We start from the raw sequence: 22,590 nt of genomic DNA, 5'->3' as shown, positions 1-22,590 counted from the left end.
TAACCCTGAATTGTACCCCATATCTTTAAAATAATGAAAAAAAAAGTATCTTTGCTTAGTTTTGAAAATTTTAGTGTTATCTATTCTAACTTAAATCTCCAACTTTTCAGCTTGGTTTCTCTTATCTAGCTAATCAAATATCTGTCCAGTTACTGAGTGATTAACTAGTGAAAATAAATTAAACAGAGGGTATTTGTGTCTGGGAATGGCTTCTTTATCCTACATTTCTTGACCTTGGGATTTTATCAAGTGAGTGCCTTCACTGGTAGCCAGGTGTCTGTAAAGTGATTTGTTACTAATAGTAGTTGAAAGTAAAACATTTATCAGCTTCAGTGTGTACAGTATTTATATTATGGTAGGTCCAAGGTAATCTCTATGACTTACTCTTCAGTTGTATTTCAACATGCTTTCTGGGCTGAGAGATATAGGGTGGAGCTTCAGAAGGCAAAAAAGATTGCTTAGTACTCTGGATATCCGTGAAAATGTGTGAGAACTGGCTCTGATTTCAAATACATTCATTATTTTAAAAAATAATATTAGCAATCACTTGATGAGAAGTCTGAAGCAATGGGTGCAGTGTGCTCTAAAGTCAGATCAGATAAGCCTGCGTTTGAATCCTGGTTCTGTCATTTAATGTCTGCATGATCCTAGGCAAAGTTCTCTAAATTGCTGAGTTTTTTTTACTACAAAATGGGCGATGCAAGAGATAATAATTCTCACCTTACTGACAACATACAAAAAGTACACTATAACAACTGGCACTTAAAATTTTAATTTTCTTCTCTTTCTTTTTTTTTTTTTTTTGAGTTGGAGTCTCACTCTGTCGCCCAGACTGGAGTGCAGTGGCCGCTCCCGGCCACCGCACCCTCGACCTGCTGGGCTCCGGTGATCCTTCTGCCTCAGCCTTCCGAGTAGCCAGAATTACAGGCAAGCACTACCACGCCCGGCTAATTTTTTATTTTTTGTAGAGATGAGGTCTCGCCAAGTTGCCCAGGTGGGTCTTGAATCCGCGGGCTCAGGCAATCCACTCACCTCAGCCTCCCAAAGGCGCGGATTACAGGCTGAGCCACTGAGCCCGGCAATTTTCTTCTCTTTCATCTCAATTTGTAAACAAAACTCTTCTGGAGATCAGAATTTAAGAGTAATAAGATAGTGTTTTCTTACACTTAAAATTAACCATTATATTCAAGAATGTGTTTTCATGTCATTCAGGATGAGTGATTTATTTTTTGAGTGATAAAGAGAGTAAAATACATAAAAGTCATGAAATTATAAGCATTCTCACCCTTAGTATTGTGCTTATAAAGTTATCTTAATTATGTTATAGCAAGCCTACATCTGGAAGCAACCATATAATTAACTTCTGATATCTATCGATTCTAATTAGCAAGTAGACAGAGGCTACAAGTCCAAGAGGTGTGAGTTTTAAAATGTACACACTCAGTGCATAGAATATATTTAACAGAAACAGTCTATGAGATAGAGAAAAGTGTGAGACAGGGAATAATGTGGAAAAGACATGTTTTAAGAGGAAGGCAGTAAATTTGATACAAAAAGTAAGGAATATTCAAAGAACAAACCAAAAAATAGGGAGAAAGACCAGTTGGAAGATCATGAACTTCATTACAAATAAATCACTTCAGTAGTGATAGAGATGTTTTCAAAAACACAGAAATGCAGCTAAAGAGAAATTGAAAGACAACAGCTTGGTCTTTGAAACAGTCATTAGAACACTTCTGAAGATCCTCAAAGGCCTTGGGTATTCTGAAGAATAACTCTATACTCATTAATAAGTCAGGCATCTAAGGAATTCTAGACCCTGAGACATATGACTGGTTACCTATTATATATCAAATTCAACTCAAACTGTTTCTTTCAAAGAGATAAACAACTAACAATCCTCTTGTATAAGAAAACATTGGTCTTGGGTCTCAAATGGGTTTCTTGAAACACTAGATTTCCAATTAAAAGTCCTTTTACCCTCTGGTTTAAATATGAGGAATTACCAATTTTTCCGTCTATGAATAGATCATAATGGTTTTCTACAATTACAAGTAAGTGATATACTAAAAGACATGTATGTCTTTGAAATCCTTTCTTAATAAACTACCTCACCACATAAAATGCACCAGTTTTAATTTTAAAACTTAAAACTTTCTAACATTTTGAATTTTCCAATTTGCAAAGTCAAAACTTACAGATATAGTCTCTCACAGCTGATAAGTGTCAAGAGGGTTTTCCTTGAGAGCTTACTAATCTTGTCCAGGCAATTACATGATTTGCATGGCGGGGCCTAAATTAATAACTATCAGGGTCTTAGTAAAGGTCACCAAAGACTTCATCAATGCCATATCCAGTTGTCAATCACCAGTTCTCATCTTGCTTGAATTACCAAACAGCACTTGACACAGGTAGTTGTTTCTTCTTTGTTATATCTTCAAACTCTGGCTTTGGAGGACACTGTCTTGGTTTTCCTCATATGTCACTTTATTTGTTTATGATGTCCTTTGTTGATTTCTCCTTATCTCCAATTCTCCAAATCCTGAAGCATTCCAGGATTCAGGTTCTCTTTTATTTTCCCCTACCCTACCGCCCCAAGTCTTCTGGCTTTAAAAATTATCAATACATTGAAAACTTCCAAATTTACCTGGGTCTCTTTCTTATACACGTGCAATAGCTGCCATGCCCTGCCTGAGCTTTCTGCAGGTGGCCTGGGGATCTCCCCGACCCTGTCTACCATGGCTAGCACCTGTACATACCATCGGAGGGCCTCAAGACAAGCCCAACCTGCCTGGCTTTGCCCTGCCCCTGTGCCAGAGCATAGAGTTAAGGGGCCAGGAATTACCCTGCCCAGTCCACTACTGCTATCACCTGAGCACGCATCCCAGGGTCTGAGGTTGGGCTTATTCACTTGGTTATTACCACCACAGCTGGTACCTACCTGCATGTACAACTGGTGGGCCTGGAGACTGCCCTGCCCAGCTCACTGCAGCTACTGCCAACACTAGTGTACACTGCTCAAGACCCACAGGGTCTTCCTGCCACTGCCACTGCCATCACTTACACCATTCCAGCTGCCCAGGGGGCCTGAAAACCTACCTATCTGCCCAGCCCACTGTAGTCACTACTGGCATTCGAGTAGGCCACCTGGAGGCCTAAGAATCGGTCTACCTGGACCCACCAACACTGATACCAGCATACACTACCCTGAGGCCCAAGGACACGTATGATCAGCCCACTGTTGTCATCACAAGTGCCAGAATACTAGACTACCCGGTGTCCTAGTACTGAGCAAAACTTCATCATAACTTCCACTAATAACTGCATCCCAAGCTAATGAGAAAAACTAGATACTACTGATATGGTTTATAGCCAAATAAATCCTACTGATTCTACAGTATAGCATTCACCAAGAATCAAAGCCAAAATGCCCTACCCAACCAACACCATTGATACTTCTTCAGGAAAAAGTCCTCCCCTACAAAAGCAAAATCAAAAATTGGAAGAATTGAGTGTTACACCCAATATCAACATAAGGGCATAGAAAACATTAAAAAGCAAGGAAATATGGCATGTCCAGAGTAACACAATTGCTCTCCAGCAACAGATCTCAATCAAAAAGAAATTCATGATCCTGGAAAAGAATTCAAATGATTGGCTCTAAAGAAGCTCAGTGAGATATAAGAAAATTCTAAGAAATAATACAAATAAATCAGAAAAACAATTCTGGATATAAATGAGAAATTTATCAAAGAGAGAAATATTAAAAAAAACAACCAAAGAGAAATGCTGAAACTGAAGAATTCATTAAGTGAAATACAAAATACACTTGAAAACTTCAACAATAGACTAGCTCTAGCAGAAGAATCTCAGAACTTGAAGAAAGTTCTTTTGAAATAACTCAGACAGACAAAAATAAAGAAAAAAGAATGAGTAAAGTCTTTGTGACATATGATACACCATAAAGCAACCAAATATTCAAATTATCGGGGCCCCTGCAGGCAAAGAGAATGGAAAGGTTAGAAAACCTATTTAATGTACTCATAGATTAAAATGTCCCAAGTCTATCAAGAGATTTAGATATCCAGATACAGGGGCTCTGAGATCACCAACCCAACACAATGCAAAAGGTCTTCTGTATGGCAAATGGAGTCAATAACAAAGAAAGAATTCTAAAAACAGCAAGAGAAAAGCTAGTCACCTATAAAGGAATCTCCATTAGACTAACAGTCGATTTCTCGGTAGAAACTTTACAAGCCAGGAGAGAATGGGCTGATATATTCAAAGTGCTGAACAAAAAAACCCTGTTAGCCAAGGATATATACTCAGGAAAATTATCCTTCATAATGAAGAAAAAAATAAAGTCTCTCCCAGACAAGAAAAAGCCAAGGGAATTAATCACCACTAAACAGGCCTATGCGAAATGCTTAAGGGAGTGCTAAACCTGGAAGCAAAAGTACAACATTTACTACTGTGAAAACATACAAGTAAACTTACCGGTAAAACAAACACAAATGAGAAAGAGAAAGGACTCAAATTGTACCATTAAGAAAACCACCAGATCACAATGACAAACAATAAGAGAAAAAGAAAAGAACAAACACCACACAAAGCAACCAGAAAACAATAATATGACAGGAAAAAAAAATCTCACACATCAGTAATAACCATAAATGTAAATGGAGAAAACTTTAGTGCTGAGAAGCTGCATTTTTATGTTGCTGACATTCAACTCAAAGTTTAACACTTTGCAAAAACAAGCTTAACAATTGTACAATACTATGGAATAAATCAGAGTTAACCTTCTATTCAAGTTATTAGAATAATGCTGGAGTATTTACTAGTTTTTTTAAAATATACAATATTTTCAAACAATTAAGCTAAAACAAAAGATAATGCTTTTGGCAAAAGCTCCAAATAAGTTTTTGTATATTTTAATTAATTTTCAAAGGATACAAAGTAGTATTTGTAGTAATAGCTTTCATAAAACTGAAGGGATGCTCATTTTGAACCAAAATAACTTGCCTCCGTTTTGTAAATTTTAATAGAGGTTAGCATAAGAATGATATTAAAAACTTAAGTTTAGAACTTAAAATATAACATGGCAATCTACTTTTGAACTAAAGTTAGTGAATTAAAAAAAACAAAATGTTCAGCAAATCTACTTTAAAATACAAATTTGTTGTGTATCCTTAATAAGATGAGCAACATTGGAATATATAAGCAGAACTAGAGATTAATTCTCCTTTAACATACGACTAGGCAGAGAAATCTTCAACAAAGGAGTGACTGTAAGGATTTTCCAAGTATTCTATATATTACATACACTTTTCTCACTTAGTTCTCTTATATTATACTCTCCCAGTTTTTCTCCTGTCTACATCTTGAAAAGCAGAATGTTGTTCTTTACCAGAGGAAGTCCTAAGTCTTACTTCCCTTCTTCACTTGGTGATCTAACTTGTTTCCTTGTCTCCAGTCCTGTGAGGCCGGCAAATCATTCTTCAAACTGTAACCAAAGACAACTTTCCAAAATGCAGACCTGACTGAGATGCCATTTAGTGGCTCTCCTCTGCCTTTTAGGTAAATTCTAAACTCCTCAACATGGGTTCAAAGGATCTAGTACTTACCTCTTGAGCCTCATGTCTCATATACCTGCCCTACATTCTCCATTCCAACAACAGTATGAGTTTTCAGTTCTATGGTCTCACACTTCCTTCAGGTCTTTACAGTTGCCTCTGATAAGAATACTCTTCATCCTTCTTCATCGGGCTAGCTCACCTTTCAGATCTCAGCTTAGACAGCAATTCCTTAGGTGATCCTTCCATATTCCTCCCATCAGTTCTCAGACCATGCTATACTTGGCCTAGAATGTCACTTCTCACATGGTCTTAAAATTAATTTGTCTAAATTCTTTCTCCCTACGCCCAAGTATGCTCTCTAAGACCAGGGAAGGCGCTTAGCTATTTTGTTTTTCTCTTGAATTCCTGATCTCTAGCAGAGTGCCTATTACTTCAATTTTCTTGATTTAAACCTATTCTTGAAAATGAACAAAATCCTCCCAAGTGTCTACGTACCCTAACTTTTTTTTTTTTTTTTTTTTTGAGTCGGAGTCTCACTCTGTCGCTCAGACTGGAGTGCAGTGGCCGCTCCTGGCCAACCGCAGCCTCGACCTGCTGGGCTCCGGCGATCCTTCCACCTCAGCCTTCCAAGTAGCCGGAATTACAGGCATGTGCTACCACGCCAGGCTGATTTTTTGATTTATTGTAGAGACGAGGTCTCGCTGCCCAGGCGGGTCTCGAACCCGTGGGCTCAGGCAATCCACTCACCTCAGCCTCCCAAAGGCGCGGGATTACAGGCTGAGCCAACGAGCCTGGCTCGTAACCTAACTTTTAAAGAATTGCCTCCGCACCCCCAGTCCTTCAACATCATTAACCTCCTTAGATTGGCCTCTACAATTATCTTGAGTCAGAGCTATCTTCCAACATTCTGCTCCTAGAAGGCAGGGTCAGCATTTACTCAGCTCTCCACTGGTACTTCTAAGTGACCAGATCTCAAACTATAGTTTTAGTAAGAATCACCTGAGGATTCTGCTAAAAATGCCGATAGCTCTTAGCTGCCCATTGTGATTCTCATTAAGTTGGAGTGTGGGGCCCAGGAATCAGAATGGCAAACAAGCAAGTCATGAGGTTCTAATGTAGGTGAGCCCTGGTCTATTTTGAGGAACTCTGTTGTAGAACTGCTTTCCATTCTTGTGCAGCACTGGCCCCACCTCTCCTGTTTCCTGTGTGCCACCCGCCTCATTGCCCTCTCTCCTACCTCCATACTGTCATCCACCTTCCTTCTAGTCAATGCCCAGTTCAAGGCTGTGGCATACATAGGTCTTCTGCTCTACCCCTAACTCTCATCATCATCCTGGATGTGACCTAATACACGGCACTGGGCACACTTGCAAGGACTGATTATATGTTCACCAAGCAAATCCTTCCAAGCTAAAATATGCACTAAGCATATATAGTCTTCTCATGGCATGGTATGTAGTATGTTGCTGTATTTTAAAATATAAATTGTAAAGTACTTGAAATAAAATCTATTGCATGAGCCTGCCTGCTTATGCTGATGAAGATGGGGAATAGTAATAACATATGTAAAGGTGTATGTTTTTTTCCCCTCAGTATACCTGCAGAAATGCCTAAAGTAGGTAATTTGAATCAGGTTTGGGAATCCATAGTGGGACAAGGCACCAAAAAAGTGTGAGAGCAGATAAAAGATACATTAGTACAACCCAGGCTATACCTTAGTCTCCAATGTGATTAACCTCTTCATCTCTTAATGGCTTTCATCGTTCATACCCCATTCCACTCAGGCAACCTAAACTTTGCATCTTGTCATCACTCAGGAAGCAACACTTCTGGAATCTCATTTTAAATGAGTAAGTCTAATAACATACTTTATGATCATAATCTCCTTCTATATTGTTTTTCCACCTGATCCAGAGATGTAAGTCGGTAAATCTTCTGATTTATCTATTTTCTTCATTTTATCAAAACACACACACACACACACACACACACACACACACACACACACACACACACATACACACACACAAAATCTTAATCCTCCCCATCTCATTCAATCATTCAACAAACATTTAACAAGAACTGAAAAGGTCACTCATCTTTGACGGCTCACTGCCTCCCCTTTTGGTTGCACCCACTCTCACCTCCTTAGTCTAGATTCTAAGTAGTTTAATAAGAATAAAATCATGTACCAACTTGCATAAAGAAATACTGAATTCACTCAAAGATTATCACTGTAGAAACATCTGTATATATCTACATTCAAAATAATTCCTCCTAGAAATCAAAAAACTTATTCATAACAGCTTTTGTTTATAAGGGCACAGTCTAAAGATTACAATTAAGATATATAAGTTTTTAATCTTCCATTAGAAATTATATTTTCAACAGAAATCTCAACCTAGAATTAACTTAATGTATACATGTATAATATATATATTTAAAGTTTATTTTGTGGTAATAGTATTAAGAGTACAGTCTACAGTTAAAAAGCAAACACAGTATTAAGATGAATCTAGATTTGCATAAGTTAAATAATCCTGGAAAAACATTTGCTATACTTCTAAAAGGGTCCAATTAGCCTTTTGAAAAAGCCCCCAACAAATCCATGTTGCCATTACTGAGCAACTAAATTTTTTTAGTAGCTCAGTTATCGGTAGATGTTAGTAATGTGGAAACATTATATTACTATATAGTATGGAGACAAACTGTTATCACAACGCAAATTCCAGGGTAGGATGGCTGAAGTAGAAAAGAAATCAAATTTTAAGTCCTTATGCTAGAATCCATTCTTTTACTGAGCAACTACTGTGAACCATAAACTGTGCCATGTGTACACACTCTCTGTGACCTAACAGCAGAGATTCTAATCTCGGAAAAAGCAGATAAACAAGTCGCAACATTGGTTTGGTGAGGATCAGAGCTGAAGAATAGAACTATGTCCAACACAATGTTCTGACAATTTCTTATATTCTATTTCCTTCCCAAATCTTCTCCAGACTGCTAGAATATGTTATTCCAGACTGCTAAATGCAAGGAAATGAAGAAACTACTGAGTTCAACAAACACATTAAAAATTAAAACAACAATAACAACAACAAAGACTGCATACACACACATTCAAACAACATATGCAGGAAAATTAAGGACAACAAGATGTATCCGATCTAAGATTACAATCTCTCTTCCTTGTTTTTCTGGAGAAGTTTGGAATCCTTGTTTCTAGTCCTAGGTCTAACATTTACTGAAACCCTATATCTATCATGTGCCAGGAACTGGTGCCAGGCCCTGGAAATAAGGTAACGAATTTGAGTTCTTGCCCTCACTGCACTTACAGTCAAATCACATAAGCTTCTGGTACAGTTGTGATTCTATCACAACCTCAAGATCCCTTTCCTCTATTGTAAAATAAAAAAAGTGAGACTCAGAGATCTCTAAGCTATTCCTACTGAACTACTTACTGTGATTAAACTCAAAACTTACAGACTAGGGGTTCTTAAGAGCAAGGAACTTCAGAACCCATACATAGGGATCAGGAGATCCTAAGCGCCATATAATTGAATGTAAAACTTGGTAGTTTTGTGTGTATGTACACTTCTTTAGAGAAAGGATTATATAGGTGAAAAACTCCTAAATTATAGATTTTTGTTTTGGGTCTTCCACTGGAAGAGTTCCATTTCAACTATGTCTAATGAGGTACTTTCTCTATGTCTGCCAATTATAAATTAATTTGTAAGAAGTTTCAACCATGTGGAGCTAATATTCACTTCCTCTCTTTAACTCATGACCCAACTTGCAAATTTCTAATCCAATATTTTGTCCAACATTATAAAAACTTGTACTATAAATAATATGCAGTTTACAAGTCAAAGAGTAATTTGAATTCCTTAGAGATTATATCTAATATTTTAAAAAATTTTATTTAGAAGCAGTAATATTTTTTTCTGTAAAAACCTGAGATAATACTAAGATTATTATCCTCTCCACATCTAGCTGTTGCCCCATCTTCCTTAATAAAGAGAGTAACAAACCTGGAAACATTAACACAAGAAGCAATGACTAAACTGCTGGCAAGGGTCTGTCTAGGGCGAGGGCTTCCATTATAATCGCTACATAAATGTGAACGTTGAATATGAGTCCAACCCGGGCCTCTCTTAGGATATATTCTTAGGACATGAAAGGAAGTCAAATGAAAACTCTCAAATGAAAACAGTTGAAATGAGAAACACAAGCAAGAACAAAAACATTTATGATTCCATTGCTTGTGCCACAGTGACACCAGCTGGCCATCCAAGTTATGACAACTTAATAAGCTACCACCTTGATTTTATGTAAGACTTCATACTTTGAGTATGATTAAATGAAAGCCATTGCAAAATTTTTAAACAACAAATAGGTATAAGAGGAAGATGTATAGAAGTAAAGTATCTCAGAAAACTATAAAATCTTAACTCTATTAAAACAGAAAAACCTTCATTGCCAAGTCCTCAAAAGAAAATGCAGGAAAATCTAAAATTGACAGGTAAGACTTTAACAAGCTAACAAGTTCTTGCACAGCAAAAGAAGCCTTCAAGAGAGTAAAGGGAAAACTCACAGAATGGGGAAAATATTTGCAAGCTATTCATCCATCAAAGGCTTATCAGTCAGGAACTCAAACAAATTGACAGGAAATAAACTAATAACCTCATTAAAAATTAGTGGGCAAAGGACACGGACACTTCTCAAAGGAAGACATACATGCAGCCAACAAACACGAAAAAAATGCTCAGTATCTCTAATCATCAGAGAAATGCAGATCAAAACTACAATGAGATGCCACCTCACACTGGTCAGGACGGCTATCATTAACAAGTCAAAAAGCAAGCCAGGCGTGATGGTGTGCTCCTGTAGGTCCAGCTACTTGGGAAGCTGAAGAGGGAGCATTGCTTGTACCCAGGAGGTCGAGACTGCAGTGAGTCGTGATTGTGACACTGCATTCCAGTCTGGGTGACAGAGTGAGACCTCAACTCAAAGGAAAAAAAAAAAAAGTAAAAAAACAATAGATGTTGGCGAGGCTGCAGAGAAAAGGGAATGTTTCCACAGGAAAAGTTCCATTTCAACTTGAGAATGTAAGCTAGTCCAACCTTTGTGGAAAGTAGTGTGGCAACTTATCAAAGAACTAAAAATTGAGCTATCATTTGACCCAGCAATCCCACTCTTGGGAATATACCCAGAGGAACATAAATCGCTCTACCAAAAAGACACCTGCATGTGTATACTGCGGTACCAGTCACATGAACAAGAATTTGGAACCAACCCAGACGACCACTGAAACTCCAGCCTGGGTGATGGAATGAGACACCAACTCAAAAAAAAAAAAAAGTAGACTGGATAAACAAAATGTGGTATAAAATGGAATACTACGCAGGCATAAAGAAGGACAAAGTCATGTCCTTTGCAGCAACATGGATGCAGCTGGAGACCATCATTCCAAATGAATTATCACAGAAACAAAAACTGAATATTCCATGTTCTCAGTCATAAGTGGGCACTAAGCATTGGAATCGCAGGCACAAAAGTGGGAACAAATGATGGTGGGCACTGCTAAAAGAGGGAGGGAGATGAAGGGCACACAACCACCCACTGAGTACCATGTCCACTACTGGAGAGAAGAGGGCTTGCTAGAAGCCCAAACCTCAACTGCACACAATTTACTTAATGTAGCAAATCTTCACATGTACCCTACTATAAAATAAAATTTAAAAATAAAAATAAATAAAACCAAAAAGATTTCTCTATTTGAGAATAAGAATGCAATTTCTCATTTATGCTCAGAAAGGTAAAATAGGAAAAGTGAAACAGCATTTAGGCAAACACATGCCTAATGGATCTCAAGTGTAATTTATTCAAACCAGTCAAAATATATTTTGAAAATACTGTTTTCACTCATAGGGAAAGGAAGCAACAGCTAAATTTTATTTTAATTAAAGGATATTAAATATGTACAGGACTCACATGATGTCTGTATTTTAAAATAAAAATAGGTAGAAACAAGTTTTATGATGTCAAATTTCCTAGGGGCAGTGAAGTGGAGTTGGTTGGTCGAAGAGGATTCCATATCCTATGGAGGCCTCCCACTGATGGAGCTCACATCCAGTAAGGAGACCTCCAGGACAACACCCCTTTATTCTTTCTCTACCTTCCAACAGAAAGTGAAATAACATTTCAAGGGAATCGCCAAAAGGATAATCTGATAGTAACCGATGAGTAAACTTGGAAAGGGGCAAGTTATTGACTTTGACTGCATAAGCAAAGAACTCATACTGATATGTTACAGTTTAATTCACTTCACTAGTAACATTTTTTATTCCAAAGTTAAATTTGAAAGGAAATGGGGGAAAAAAACTTTCTCTAGTGCTACTCAAAGGCAAATAAATAGCTAAAGACTCATGAACAGGTTTAAGGCACAAGGCAGCCTTGCAGAACAAAGCTGGAGGAATTAACTACTGGAGCTGATATTTGCTCCAGTTTTAATTACTGCACTAAGTAACAAGGTATGGTACTGTTCCAAGGAAAGACAAAAAAAAAAATAAAGCAGCAAGTCTAGAAACAAACCTAAACACATATGATCACCCAATTAACATAACAGCAAAAGCCCCAGTAAGGGAAGAGTAGTCCTTTTTTCTCTCAGCTTTATTTAGGTATAATTGATAAAGAAAATCGTATGTAACTGTAAGTATACAATGTGATGTTTTAATATATACACACACACAGTGAAATAATTATCACAATAAAGCTAATTAACATATCATCACCTCACAAAGTTACTTTTTAAGTGTATGTGGTGCGAATACTTAAGAACTACTCTACTAGCAAATTTCAAGTATAAATAATATAGTTAATAAACTATAGTTATCACGTGTACATTAGCACTCCAGCACTTACTCATAATTAACTGCAAGTTTGTACACTGTGACCATCATGCTCCCCAATCAATAACCACTCTTCTGTTTCTAAGATTTGTTTTAGATTCCACATACAAGTAAAATTATGCAGTATTTGTCATTTTTGTGTCTGATTTACTTCATTTAGCATAATATCTTCCAAGTTCATCCATGCTGTTACAAATGGCAAGACTTCCTCCATTTTTAGGGCTGAATAATATTCGTGTGTGTGTGTGTGTGTGTGTATACATTAAAACATCATAGACTTGTGTGTCTATGTGTGTATATCACATTTTCTTTATCCATTCATCCATCAATGGACACCTGGGATAGTTCCATATTTTGGCTATTGTAACACTACAATGAACATGGGAGTGCAGCTATTTCTTCAAGATAGTGATTTTATTTCCTTTAAATATATACCCAGAAGTGGGATTGCTGGATCTTAAGGTAGTTCTATTTTGTTTTAATTTTTTGAAGAATCTCTATGCTGTCTTCTATAATGTCTATACCAATTTACATTTCCATCAACAGTGTCTAAGGATCCCATTTTTTTTCACATCCTCACCAACACTTATCTCTGATAGCAGTCAACAGGTATTAGGTGATATCTCATTGTAGTTTTGATTTGCATTTCCCTGATCATTAGTGATGTTGAGCACCTCTTCATATAACTGTTGGTCATTTGTGTTTCTTTTTGGGAAAAAATGTCTATTCAGGCCCCATCTTTAAATCAGGTTGTTTTTCTGTTATTGAGTTGTATGAGTTCTTTATATATTTATTTTGGATACTAACCCCTAATCAGATACAGTTTGCAAATATTTTCTCCCATTCTGCAGGCTGCCTTATTTTGTTGACTGTTTCCTTTGCTTTGCAGAAACTTTTTAGTTTAACGTAGTCCCACTTGTTTATTTTTGTTTTTGTTGCCTGTGCTTCTGATGTCATATCTAAAAAAAATCACTGCCAAGACCAATGTAATGGAGCTTTTCCCCAATGTTTCCTCTTGAGATTTTATAGTTTCAGTCCTCATGTTTAAGTCTTTAATCCATTTTGAGTTCATTGTTATGTATGGTTCAAAATAATGATTCAATTTCATGTTTTTTTGCACACGGATAGAAAGGGCAGTCTTTAACAAACAGTGCTGAGTCAACTGGATATTTACATGAAGAGAAAAAAAAAAAACCTTGACCCCTACTTCACATCATGCACAAAAATTAATTCAAGATGAATCAAAGACCCTAATGCAAAAAGCAAAGCAACGTAACTTTTAGAGAAGCAGAGTAGGCAAAAATTTCTTAAACAGTACACAAAAATCACTTTAGAAGGAAACATTGACAAATTGGAATTCATTAAAATTAACAACATCTGGTCATCAGAAGATACCATTAACAGAGTAAAAAGCAAGACATAGACTTGAAGACATTTCCAACACATACATTCAAACAAATGACTTATACACACAACTCCTTCAAACAAATTAGAAAAAGGCATACACCCAAGAGAAAAAGGAGCAGAAGACTAGAAAAGGCACTTCATAAAAGACAATATCCAATCGTCAATAATAATATGAAAACGTGCTCAACATCTTTAGTCATCAGGGAACTGCATATTTAAACCACAATGGGACACCATTTTGCCTTCATCAGAACAGCTAAAACTGAAATGTATGACAATAGCAAGAGCTAGTAAGAATGTGCAACATCCAGAACTCTCCTTCACTGCTGGTGAAATTGTCAACTGGTTCAACCATTTACCAAAAATTCAAACTCATGTCCTGACAATTTCACTTTGGGGTACATACCTGACAGAAACAAATAATCAGTATATCAAAAGACCTGTATAAGAATGGTCAGAGCAGATTTATTCATAATAGCTATAAACAGGAAACAACCCAGATATCCATCAACTGAAGAACTGATATACAAAGTGTGGTATATTAACACATGGAAAAAATACAATTAAAAAGACAAGTATTACCATAAGCAACAATATGAAGGAATCTCATAGACAGAATGTTGAGTGAAAGTCAGTCAAAAGAGTACATACTGTATGATTCCACTGATATGTAGCTCAGGAACAGTCAAAAGCACTCTATGATGATAGAGTTAGGTTAACAGTAGTTACCCTGAAACAGGGTAAGGAGTATTGCCTGAGAGAGAGCATGAGGAAGCCAGAGGAACTGGAAACGTTCTACTTCTTGATCTGGGGTGGTTTCATCGAGCTCTACACTTAACATTTGTGCTTTTTGCTGTGTATAACCTCTACCTCAATAAAAGAGAACAATAAGAAAAATAGCTGTAAGGTTGCAGGCAACGTACCCCAACAATGAATGCAACATTTTGTATGTACTTCATTTTTCTTAAAGGTTCTTAGCTTTCATCAGTTTTTCTTTTAGAATGTCAACTCCCTGATGACAGATATTTTTGTTCACTGCTACATCCCCAGTGCCTGTACACAGCAGATACTCACTGTATAACTACTTACAGAATAAGTCTGTAAAAGAGGCTGTTAACAAAAATAAGATGAAAAAATCCACTAACTAAAATTCTGGTATAATGAGCATTTAAACTAGCAAACACTTAGAAAGTAGTTAGTAGAGCCTAATGAAGGTAATTTGAGATTCCTTATTATGCAGGTGTATCTTACAAAGACTGAAGTAAAAATTCATTTTGTGTGCTCAGAATTTAAGAGTCTGCTTCTATGATTCACCCTGTATTGGGCCACCAGTACCCAGATACCAGGTTAAAGTATTTGCAATTAAAATAAACAAACTTCAAGTTTAAAGACATATTATATTAATTCTTTCAAAAGATTGTTGAAGCAAAAATAAATAAAATTTAACGGAATTTTCTAATATCAATTAAACCAATCAACCTATAACAGTGGTTCTCAACCTAGGAATGAGATTGTACCCACTCCTGGGGACATTTAGCAGTATCTGGAACATTTTTGCTTGTTACAAGTGAAGAGAGCTACTGACATCTAGTAGGAAGAGGCCAGGGATATGCTAATCATTCTACAATGCACGGGGCAACCCCCTCCAACACCAAATAATTATCTGATCCAAAATGTCAACAGTGCTGAGACTAAAGACATCCTGAATTAAATTATCAACTGTTAAACTAAAGGATGTTATTCTTAAACATATGAAGTAAATAGTTCTACTTAAACTGCAAAATAATTCAAATATATTTCAACCACTACTTTTTCAAAAATACGAAAGCAGTATTTTAAAAGTTACTCACTTAAATCAAATGTCATTTAAAAAGGGGAAATTTAATGTAAATTCTGAAATAATAACCATCATTATCATTTCTAGGACTATACTAGACGTATTACTTATCTCATTTAATATTAATGTCCTCATGAAAGTAAATAAAATTTTCATTATAGAGATCAGAAAACAAAAACCTCAGGAGATTAAATAAATACTTGCCCAAGGTTACACCACCAGAAATGGCACAGGTGAAATTTGAACCCAGATTATCTTCAAATCCATGGTGTTCCCATTAAAATGCATTAAATTTAAATTTCCACTGAGAGGCAGATCAAATTAAAAGTACCTAAGTTTCATTTCCCACTGAATTAAGTATGCTACTTTAGGAAGTGCATAGCAAAATCAGAAGCTACAATTTAGGAATTATGCAGTAAATGACATGTAGGAAAGAAATTAGTGCCAATTTTTAATAAAGGATAATCTATAGGGTGTTTTTAAATCACAAATAAAATTAGGTCGTTTTATAAAGAGATAATCCAAAATCATCAAACACACTCTGGTTCTGGTCAATTACTGAAAATAATACCAAAGCCGAATATGGAGCTTAATCTTGACAGACCACTAAAATGGACTATCTACTCATCCCTACATAATAACATTAGAGTCCCAACTGAAGCTGATCTAAGAAAATATTCCTATATTAAATTGTATTTATTTTTTTTACCTCAACACTTAAAGTTGCATCATGATTCTCTGCATTAAGAGAAAGAAAAGTGTTCTTACCCTATTAAAGCCATGTTCATGAGAGTCATCAACTTCTCCATTACTAGTCACTGGAATTTCTGCTGCTGAATTTTTGGGAGATTCTTGAGCCATTGTAGATTCCTTAAAAAAAAAAAAAAAGGAGAAAAAAAGCTATAATATAATACCAAAATATAAAAGACAAATATTCAAAAAACTCTATCATGTTTACAACACTATTTTAATAGTCTTAAAATTGAAACCTACCTAATACTTACATAATAAACATTTACTAATATAATAAAAATGCATCTGGCTGTTTTAACTGCACTTAACATAATGTCATCAAGGTTCATCCACGTTGTAGCATGTGTCAAAATGTCCTTCCATTTTAAGGCTGAATAATATTTTATTGTATGTATATACCACATATGTGTATCCATACAACCCTTGATGGACATTAAGATTGCTTCAACCTCTTGGCTATTGTAATAGTGCTGCTTACAAACATGGGTATGCAGACATTTTGCAAGACCCTGCTTTCAATTCTTGTGGATATATGCCCAGAAGTAGTGTTACTAGATCATACTGTAATTCTATTTTTAGTTTTTTGAGGACCTACCATACTGTCTTCCATAGTAGCTACACCATTTTATATTCCCACCAGCAGTGCAAAAGGGTTCCAATTTCTTTGCATCCTCACCAATGTTTATTTACTGTTTTGTTTTTGCTTTTTAAGCACCCATCCTAATGGGTATCTGGTGAGATCTCATTGTGGTTTTTATTTGCATTTCCCTAATGGTTAGTAATGTTGAGTATCTTTTCAAATGCTTGCTGGCCATGTGTACATCCTCTTTGGAGAAATATCTATACAAGCCCTTTGCTCATTTTTACATTAAGTTATTTGGGGTTTTTTGGTCGTCACTGTTGAGTTATAGAAGTTCTTTAGATATGAACTCCTTATTAGATATAAGGTTTGCACAAATTTTCTCCCATTCTGTAAGTTGCCTTTTTGCTCTGGTGTATCCTTTGATGCAAAGAAGTTTTTCATTTTGATGTAATCTGTCTATTTTTACTTTTGTTGCCCATGCTTTGGTTTCATATCCAGGAAATCCTTGCCAAATCTTTTTCCACTATGTTTTCTTCTTAGAGTTTTGTAATTTTAGGTCTACATTTTTAAGATTTCGATCCATTCTGAGTTAATTTGCATATGGTATAAGGTAAGACTCCATTATCATTCTTTTGCACATAGATATCCAGTTTTTCCAGCACCATTTGTTGAAGAGACTGTCTGTTCTCCATTGGATGGTCTTGGCACCTTGGGTTCTTTTGAGATTCCTGTTCACCTCATTCTCACTACAATCTCACACCAGATGCAGATTATTTGTGGCTATTGGGCTTAAGTTTCTGTTCTTTACAAATAAGAGATGTACAAACACTAGTATTTGGTCTCTAATCTAACCAAAAAGACTAAGATCTAGCTATCTAAATAACCATCATCTTTTCAAATTGCAAGATTATGTTCTTACTTTATTCCTCCTAAAAACAGCTGGTGATCCAAAAGTTATTTACTATGAGCCTACTAACTTCTGTGCAATATATTTGGAATAAAAAAGAAAAATATTTATTTTATTTATTTATTTATTTATTTATTTATTTATTTATTTATTTATTGAGTTGGAGTCTCACTCTGTCGTCCAGACTGGAGTGCAGTGGCCGTTCCCAGTCACCGCAGCCTCAACCTGCTGGGCTCCAGCAATCCTTCCGCCTCAGCCTTCCAAGTAGCCGGAATTACAGGCATGCGCTACCACACCCGGCTGATTTTTTGATTTTATTGTAGAGATGAGGTCTTGCTGCCCAGATGGGTCTCGAACCCGCGGGCTCAGGCAATCCACTCACCTCAGCCTCCCAAAGGCGCGGGATTACAGGCTGAGCCACCGAGCCTGGCTAAGAAAAATATTAATTGGTTATTAGCCTTCCAAGAGCTTAAAGTGTATTGGCAGATAAAAATAATAATTATACTACAGTGTGGTGGAACTTGAAGTGGTGGCTGATGCCTGTAATTCCAGCAATTTAGAAGGTCAGAAGTTTGAGACCAGCCGAGGCAACATAGCAAGACCTCATCTCTAAAAAAATAAAAAAAAAACGTAGCTGAGTATGGTGATGCATCTGTAGTCCCAGCTATTCAGGAGGCTGAAGTGGAAGGTTTGCTTGAGCCCAGGAGTTCGAGGTTGCAGTGAGCCATGATCATACCACTGCACTCTGGCCTAAGTGACAGAAAAAGATCTTGGTGTTTAAAAAAAAAGTATAGTGAGTGCTAAGAGGGTAGCACTTAGTAATGTGGTGAGCACTAAGAGGAAAATCTTATCAGAAGTGACATTTAAACTGAATTTTGAAGTATGATAAATAGGGACACAGTGATGGAAAGATCCTTAATAGAGGGAACATAAGGAACAGAGTGGAAAAAAAGTCTACTATATCTTGGAAATTGCAAGCAAAGAAATTTGGCAGAAATGGTGATTGCTCACTCATATATTCATTAACTAATTTATTGAGTTCTATAATGTGCTTGGTACATTATTTCAGACATGCAGAATAGAGTAATGAACAAAACAAACAAAACTCCCTACCCTCATAGAGCTTACATTCTAGTTGGGGAAAACAAACAAATGAATAACATGTTATACAGTCATAAATGTAAATGGGCAGGCATATGTATATGCATTCAGACTTGTGCTGTTTTAGCTGAGTGGTTACAGAAAACCTCAGAAGACGTAAACAAATTTATATGAGACCAAGGAGTCATAAAGATACCTGGGGATACAGTCTTACAGGCAGAGGGAATAGTGAGTAAAAATGCCAGGAGGGGAGATCATGCTCAACTTTTCAATGAATGACAAGAAGGCTATGTGACTTGAGGGGAAAGAACAAGGGGAGAACAGTAGGAAATGGCAGAGAGGCAGTCAGTGGCAAAACACGTGTGGCTTTAGAGAACATCATTAAGAACCATAGATTTTATTCTGAGTGAGATGAGAAGTCACCTGAGATATAAACAGTGGAATCAATTTGACTTACATTTAGAAAGGACTGTTAATTTGCTGCTGTGTTGAATTAAATAATAATCAAGCAAAGGCAGAAGCAAGGGGAATAATTAGGAGGCTACTGGAATAATCGAAGCAAGAGATGATGGTGATGTGGATTAGGGTAACAGTGGCTGAGGATGTCAGAAGTGGTCAGACTCCAGGTATATCCTCTTAAGGTAAAGCCAACAGGAATTCCTTACAGACAGATATGGCATACAAAAAAAGGGAGGTCAAGGATAACTCTCAAGAGTTTTGGCTGAATAACTGGAAAGATGGAATAACCATTAGCAAACCTGGGGAAGGTTGGGAAGGAGCACAATGGAGGGGGAATATCATGAGTTTAGTTTAGGACATAATCAGGTTTACAAGCCCATTACACTTCCCAGTGGAGAGGGTAGGCAGGTTACTGGATCTATAAGCCTGAAATCCTGAGAAAAGCTTGAAACTGGAAATAAGAAATTTACAAAACATCAGTGTATAGAATATTTAAATTTCTTTGACTGAATGAGATCATCTAGAATAGGTGAACATTTTTTTCTATGAAGGGACAAACAGTCAACATCTAGGGCTCAGCCATAAGATCTCTCTTACAACTACTCAACTTTGCTGCTGCAGCCCCAAAGCAGTCGCAGACACTATGTAAATGAAACAAGTGCAGATTTGGCCTGACTCTTGCCCTAGAAAGTGAGTACAGATTTAAAAAACGGGAGGTCTAAATATTGCACTGAGACACCCCAAAATCTGAGACGTGGGGAAATGAAGAGGAACTAGCAGAAAAACTTATGAATGGTACATCAGGTACAAGGAGAACCATAACAGGAGGTTTCTGAGAAAGGACAGGTAAAAAGAAGACAGGTGTCTGCTTCTCAGACTGATAGACTAAGACCCTACTGAACCTCCTCACTCCTGCACAGAAAGCAACTATAAAATTTGAACACAATTTAAAAAGCAATTATCTGAAGGTACTAGAAAGTAAAGAAAAGCAGAAACTGTGGTACAGAATGCATGCTCACTTGGAGGACAGAGACAGAGAGCTATGTTAGTAAGTTTCCACTTCCTTGGCTTTTAGCTTAGCACTAAATGCTATACATGCTGTGTACCCCACAGTGACCTGGGCACTCAGAAGGAAAGCTGCAGTCTTTCTTAGCTGGGGAAAAGTTAAGTTGAAAAACAAAATGACAGGAATATGAAATCCTGAAAAGTAAAGATCCAGAAAGGGAATCCTTGACTGTGTCTACTCATACCTCTGACTAATGCACTTGGGCAGAACAGACTCAAAGGGGCTCATCTAAAGACAAATGATCCTAAATGAGATTAAAGCTGTCATCAAGAAACAGAGTTTGAAATGCAAGCTCAGCTAAGAAAATTACCTGCTAAAACAAAGGAAATAATGCTCATTGGGGAAAAAAGAAAAGAATCTAGAATCTCCACACTTCAAGGTTCAGAATGCAATCCAAAAATACAATGAAGCAATAAAAAAAATTCACAAAAGAAGATAATCTAGAATCTGAGGTTAACTAGACATTGGAACTAACAGACAAGAATTTTGCAAAGCTAATATAGCTGATCTTAAGTAAAATGTTTTTGATGAATGAAATTTTGGCAAAAAACATAGAAAATCTCAGTATAGAAATACAAGCAATAAAAATGAACTAAATGAAAATTCTAGAATTGAAAAGCACAATTTTTAAAAATCATTAGTTGGACTTAACAGCCAAATGAAGATAACAAAGAGTAAATGAACCCAAACTAAATAAAAATACATTATCCAATGTAAAGAACACATGGAAAAGAAGATTGAAAAAAAAGAGCTTTAGGAACCAATAAGATGATACTAACTGACCCAACATATGTGTAAATAAAATAAAAGGAAAAAAGACAGAAATAGAACAGAGAAGACAATTAAAGATCTAATGGCCCAAAATTTTCCAAATTTGATGAGAGACAAAAATTTGCAGATACAAAATGCTAAATGAATATGATGCAGAATAAACACAAAGAAGTCCACGTCAAGACACATCACAGTCGAACTATTTAAAGCCAAAGATAAAGAGCCAACCTTGAAAGCAGTAAGAGAAAAACAAATATTGCTATCAGGGAACAACAATTCAATTAATGGCTGACTTCTCATCAGAATTTAAAGGACAGAAGTGAATACAACATTTTTAAAAATTTATTTTATTTTAAAGATGTGGGGTACAATTCAGGATTAGGTACACAAGTAGTCATCGTACAACAGGCAAAGTTTGAGTCTATCCTTGGTTCCCACTTTGCCTGGTTTGAGATCAGGTACCCTGAATAAAACATTTTTAAAGTGCTGCATGCAGAAGAATGAAACAGGACACCCATCCCAACCTGTCACCATACACAAAAACCAACTCTAAATGGATCAAAGACCTACACATAAAACCTCACACTATAAGAAGCTTAAAAAATGCAGGAGGCACCCTTAAAGAAATTGAAACAGGCAACCAATTCCTGATCAAAACCCTAGATGTCCATGCCATAAGAGATAAGATAGACAAGTGGGACCTCATCAAACTGAAAAGTTTCTATAAAGCAAAAGAAACCATTAAGACAGTAAAGAGACAGTCCACAGAATGGAAAAAAAAAATATTTGCCAACTGTATACCTGACAAAGGTTTAAACAGGATCTACAAGAAACTCAAGTGTGCCAAAAGGAAAAAAACAAACAGCTTTATTAAAAAGTGGGCAAAAGATATGAATAGATACTTCTCAAAGAAGACATACAGGCAGCCTACAAATACAAGAAAAAAATGCTCAGCCTCAGTAATCATCAAAGAAATGCAAATCAAAACCACACTGAGATACCACCTAACTCCAGTCAGGATGGCCATCATTAATAACTCAGAAAACAAAAGATGCTGAAGAGGATGTGGAGAGAAAAGGGAACACCTCTATACTGTTGGTTGGAGTGTAAACTAGCACAACCTCTGTAAAAAAAACTGCTCGGTGGCTCAGCCTGTAATCCCGCGCCTCTGGGAGGCTGAGGTGAGTGGATTGCCTGAGCCTGTGGGTTCGAGACC

The 22,590-nt window shown here is 36.6% G+C and overlaps 1 protein-coding gene across 4 annotated transcripts in view; it reads right to left on the bottom strand.

Moving 5' to 3' along the window:
* The window catches only part of ARFIP1 (ADP ribosylation factor interacting protein 1), a 115,604-nt gene that overhangs the window by 55,172 nt on the left and 37,842 nt on the right, over positions 1-22,590 (bottom strand). For all 4 annotated transcript variants that reach the window (XM_008060171.2, XM_008060172.2, XM_008060170.1 and 1 more), the window contains exon 2: positions 16,503-16,604. In XM_008060171.2, the coding sequence (XP_008058362.1) occupies positions 16,503-16,595 (93 nt within the window). In that variant the 5' untranslated portion in view covers positions 16,596-16,604. The remainder of the gene's footprint in view (positions 1-16,502; positions 16,605-22,590) is intronic.

The sequence above is a fragment of the Carlito syrichta genome, unplaced genomic scaffold (genome assembly GCF_000164805.1).
Source record: "Carlito syrichta isolate Samal-C Ts95f unplaced genomic scaffold, Tarsius_syrichta-2.0.1 Scaffold304553, whole genome shotgun sequence".
NCBI classification, from domain to species: Eukaryota; Metazoa; Chordata; class Mammalia; order Primates; family Tarsiidae; genus Carlito; species Carlito syrichta.
The sequence above is the reverse complement of the archived record's forward strand: the minus strand, read 5'-3'. Positions and strand labels throughout refer to the sequence as shown.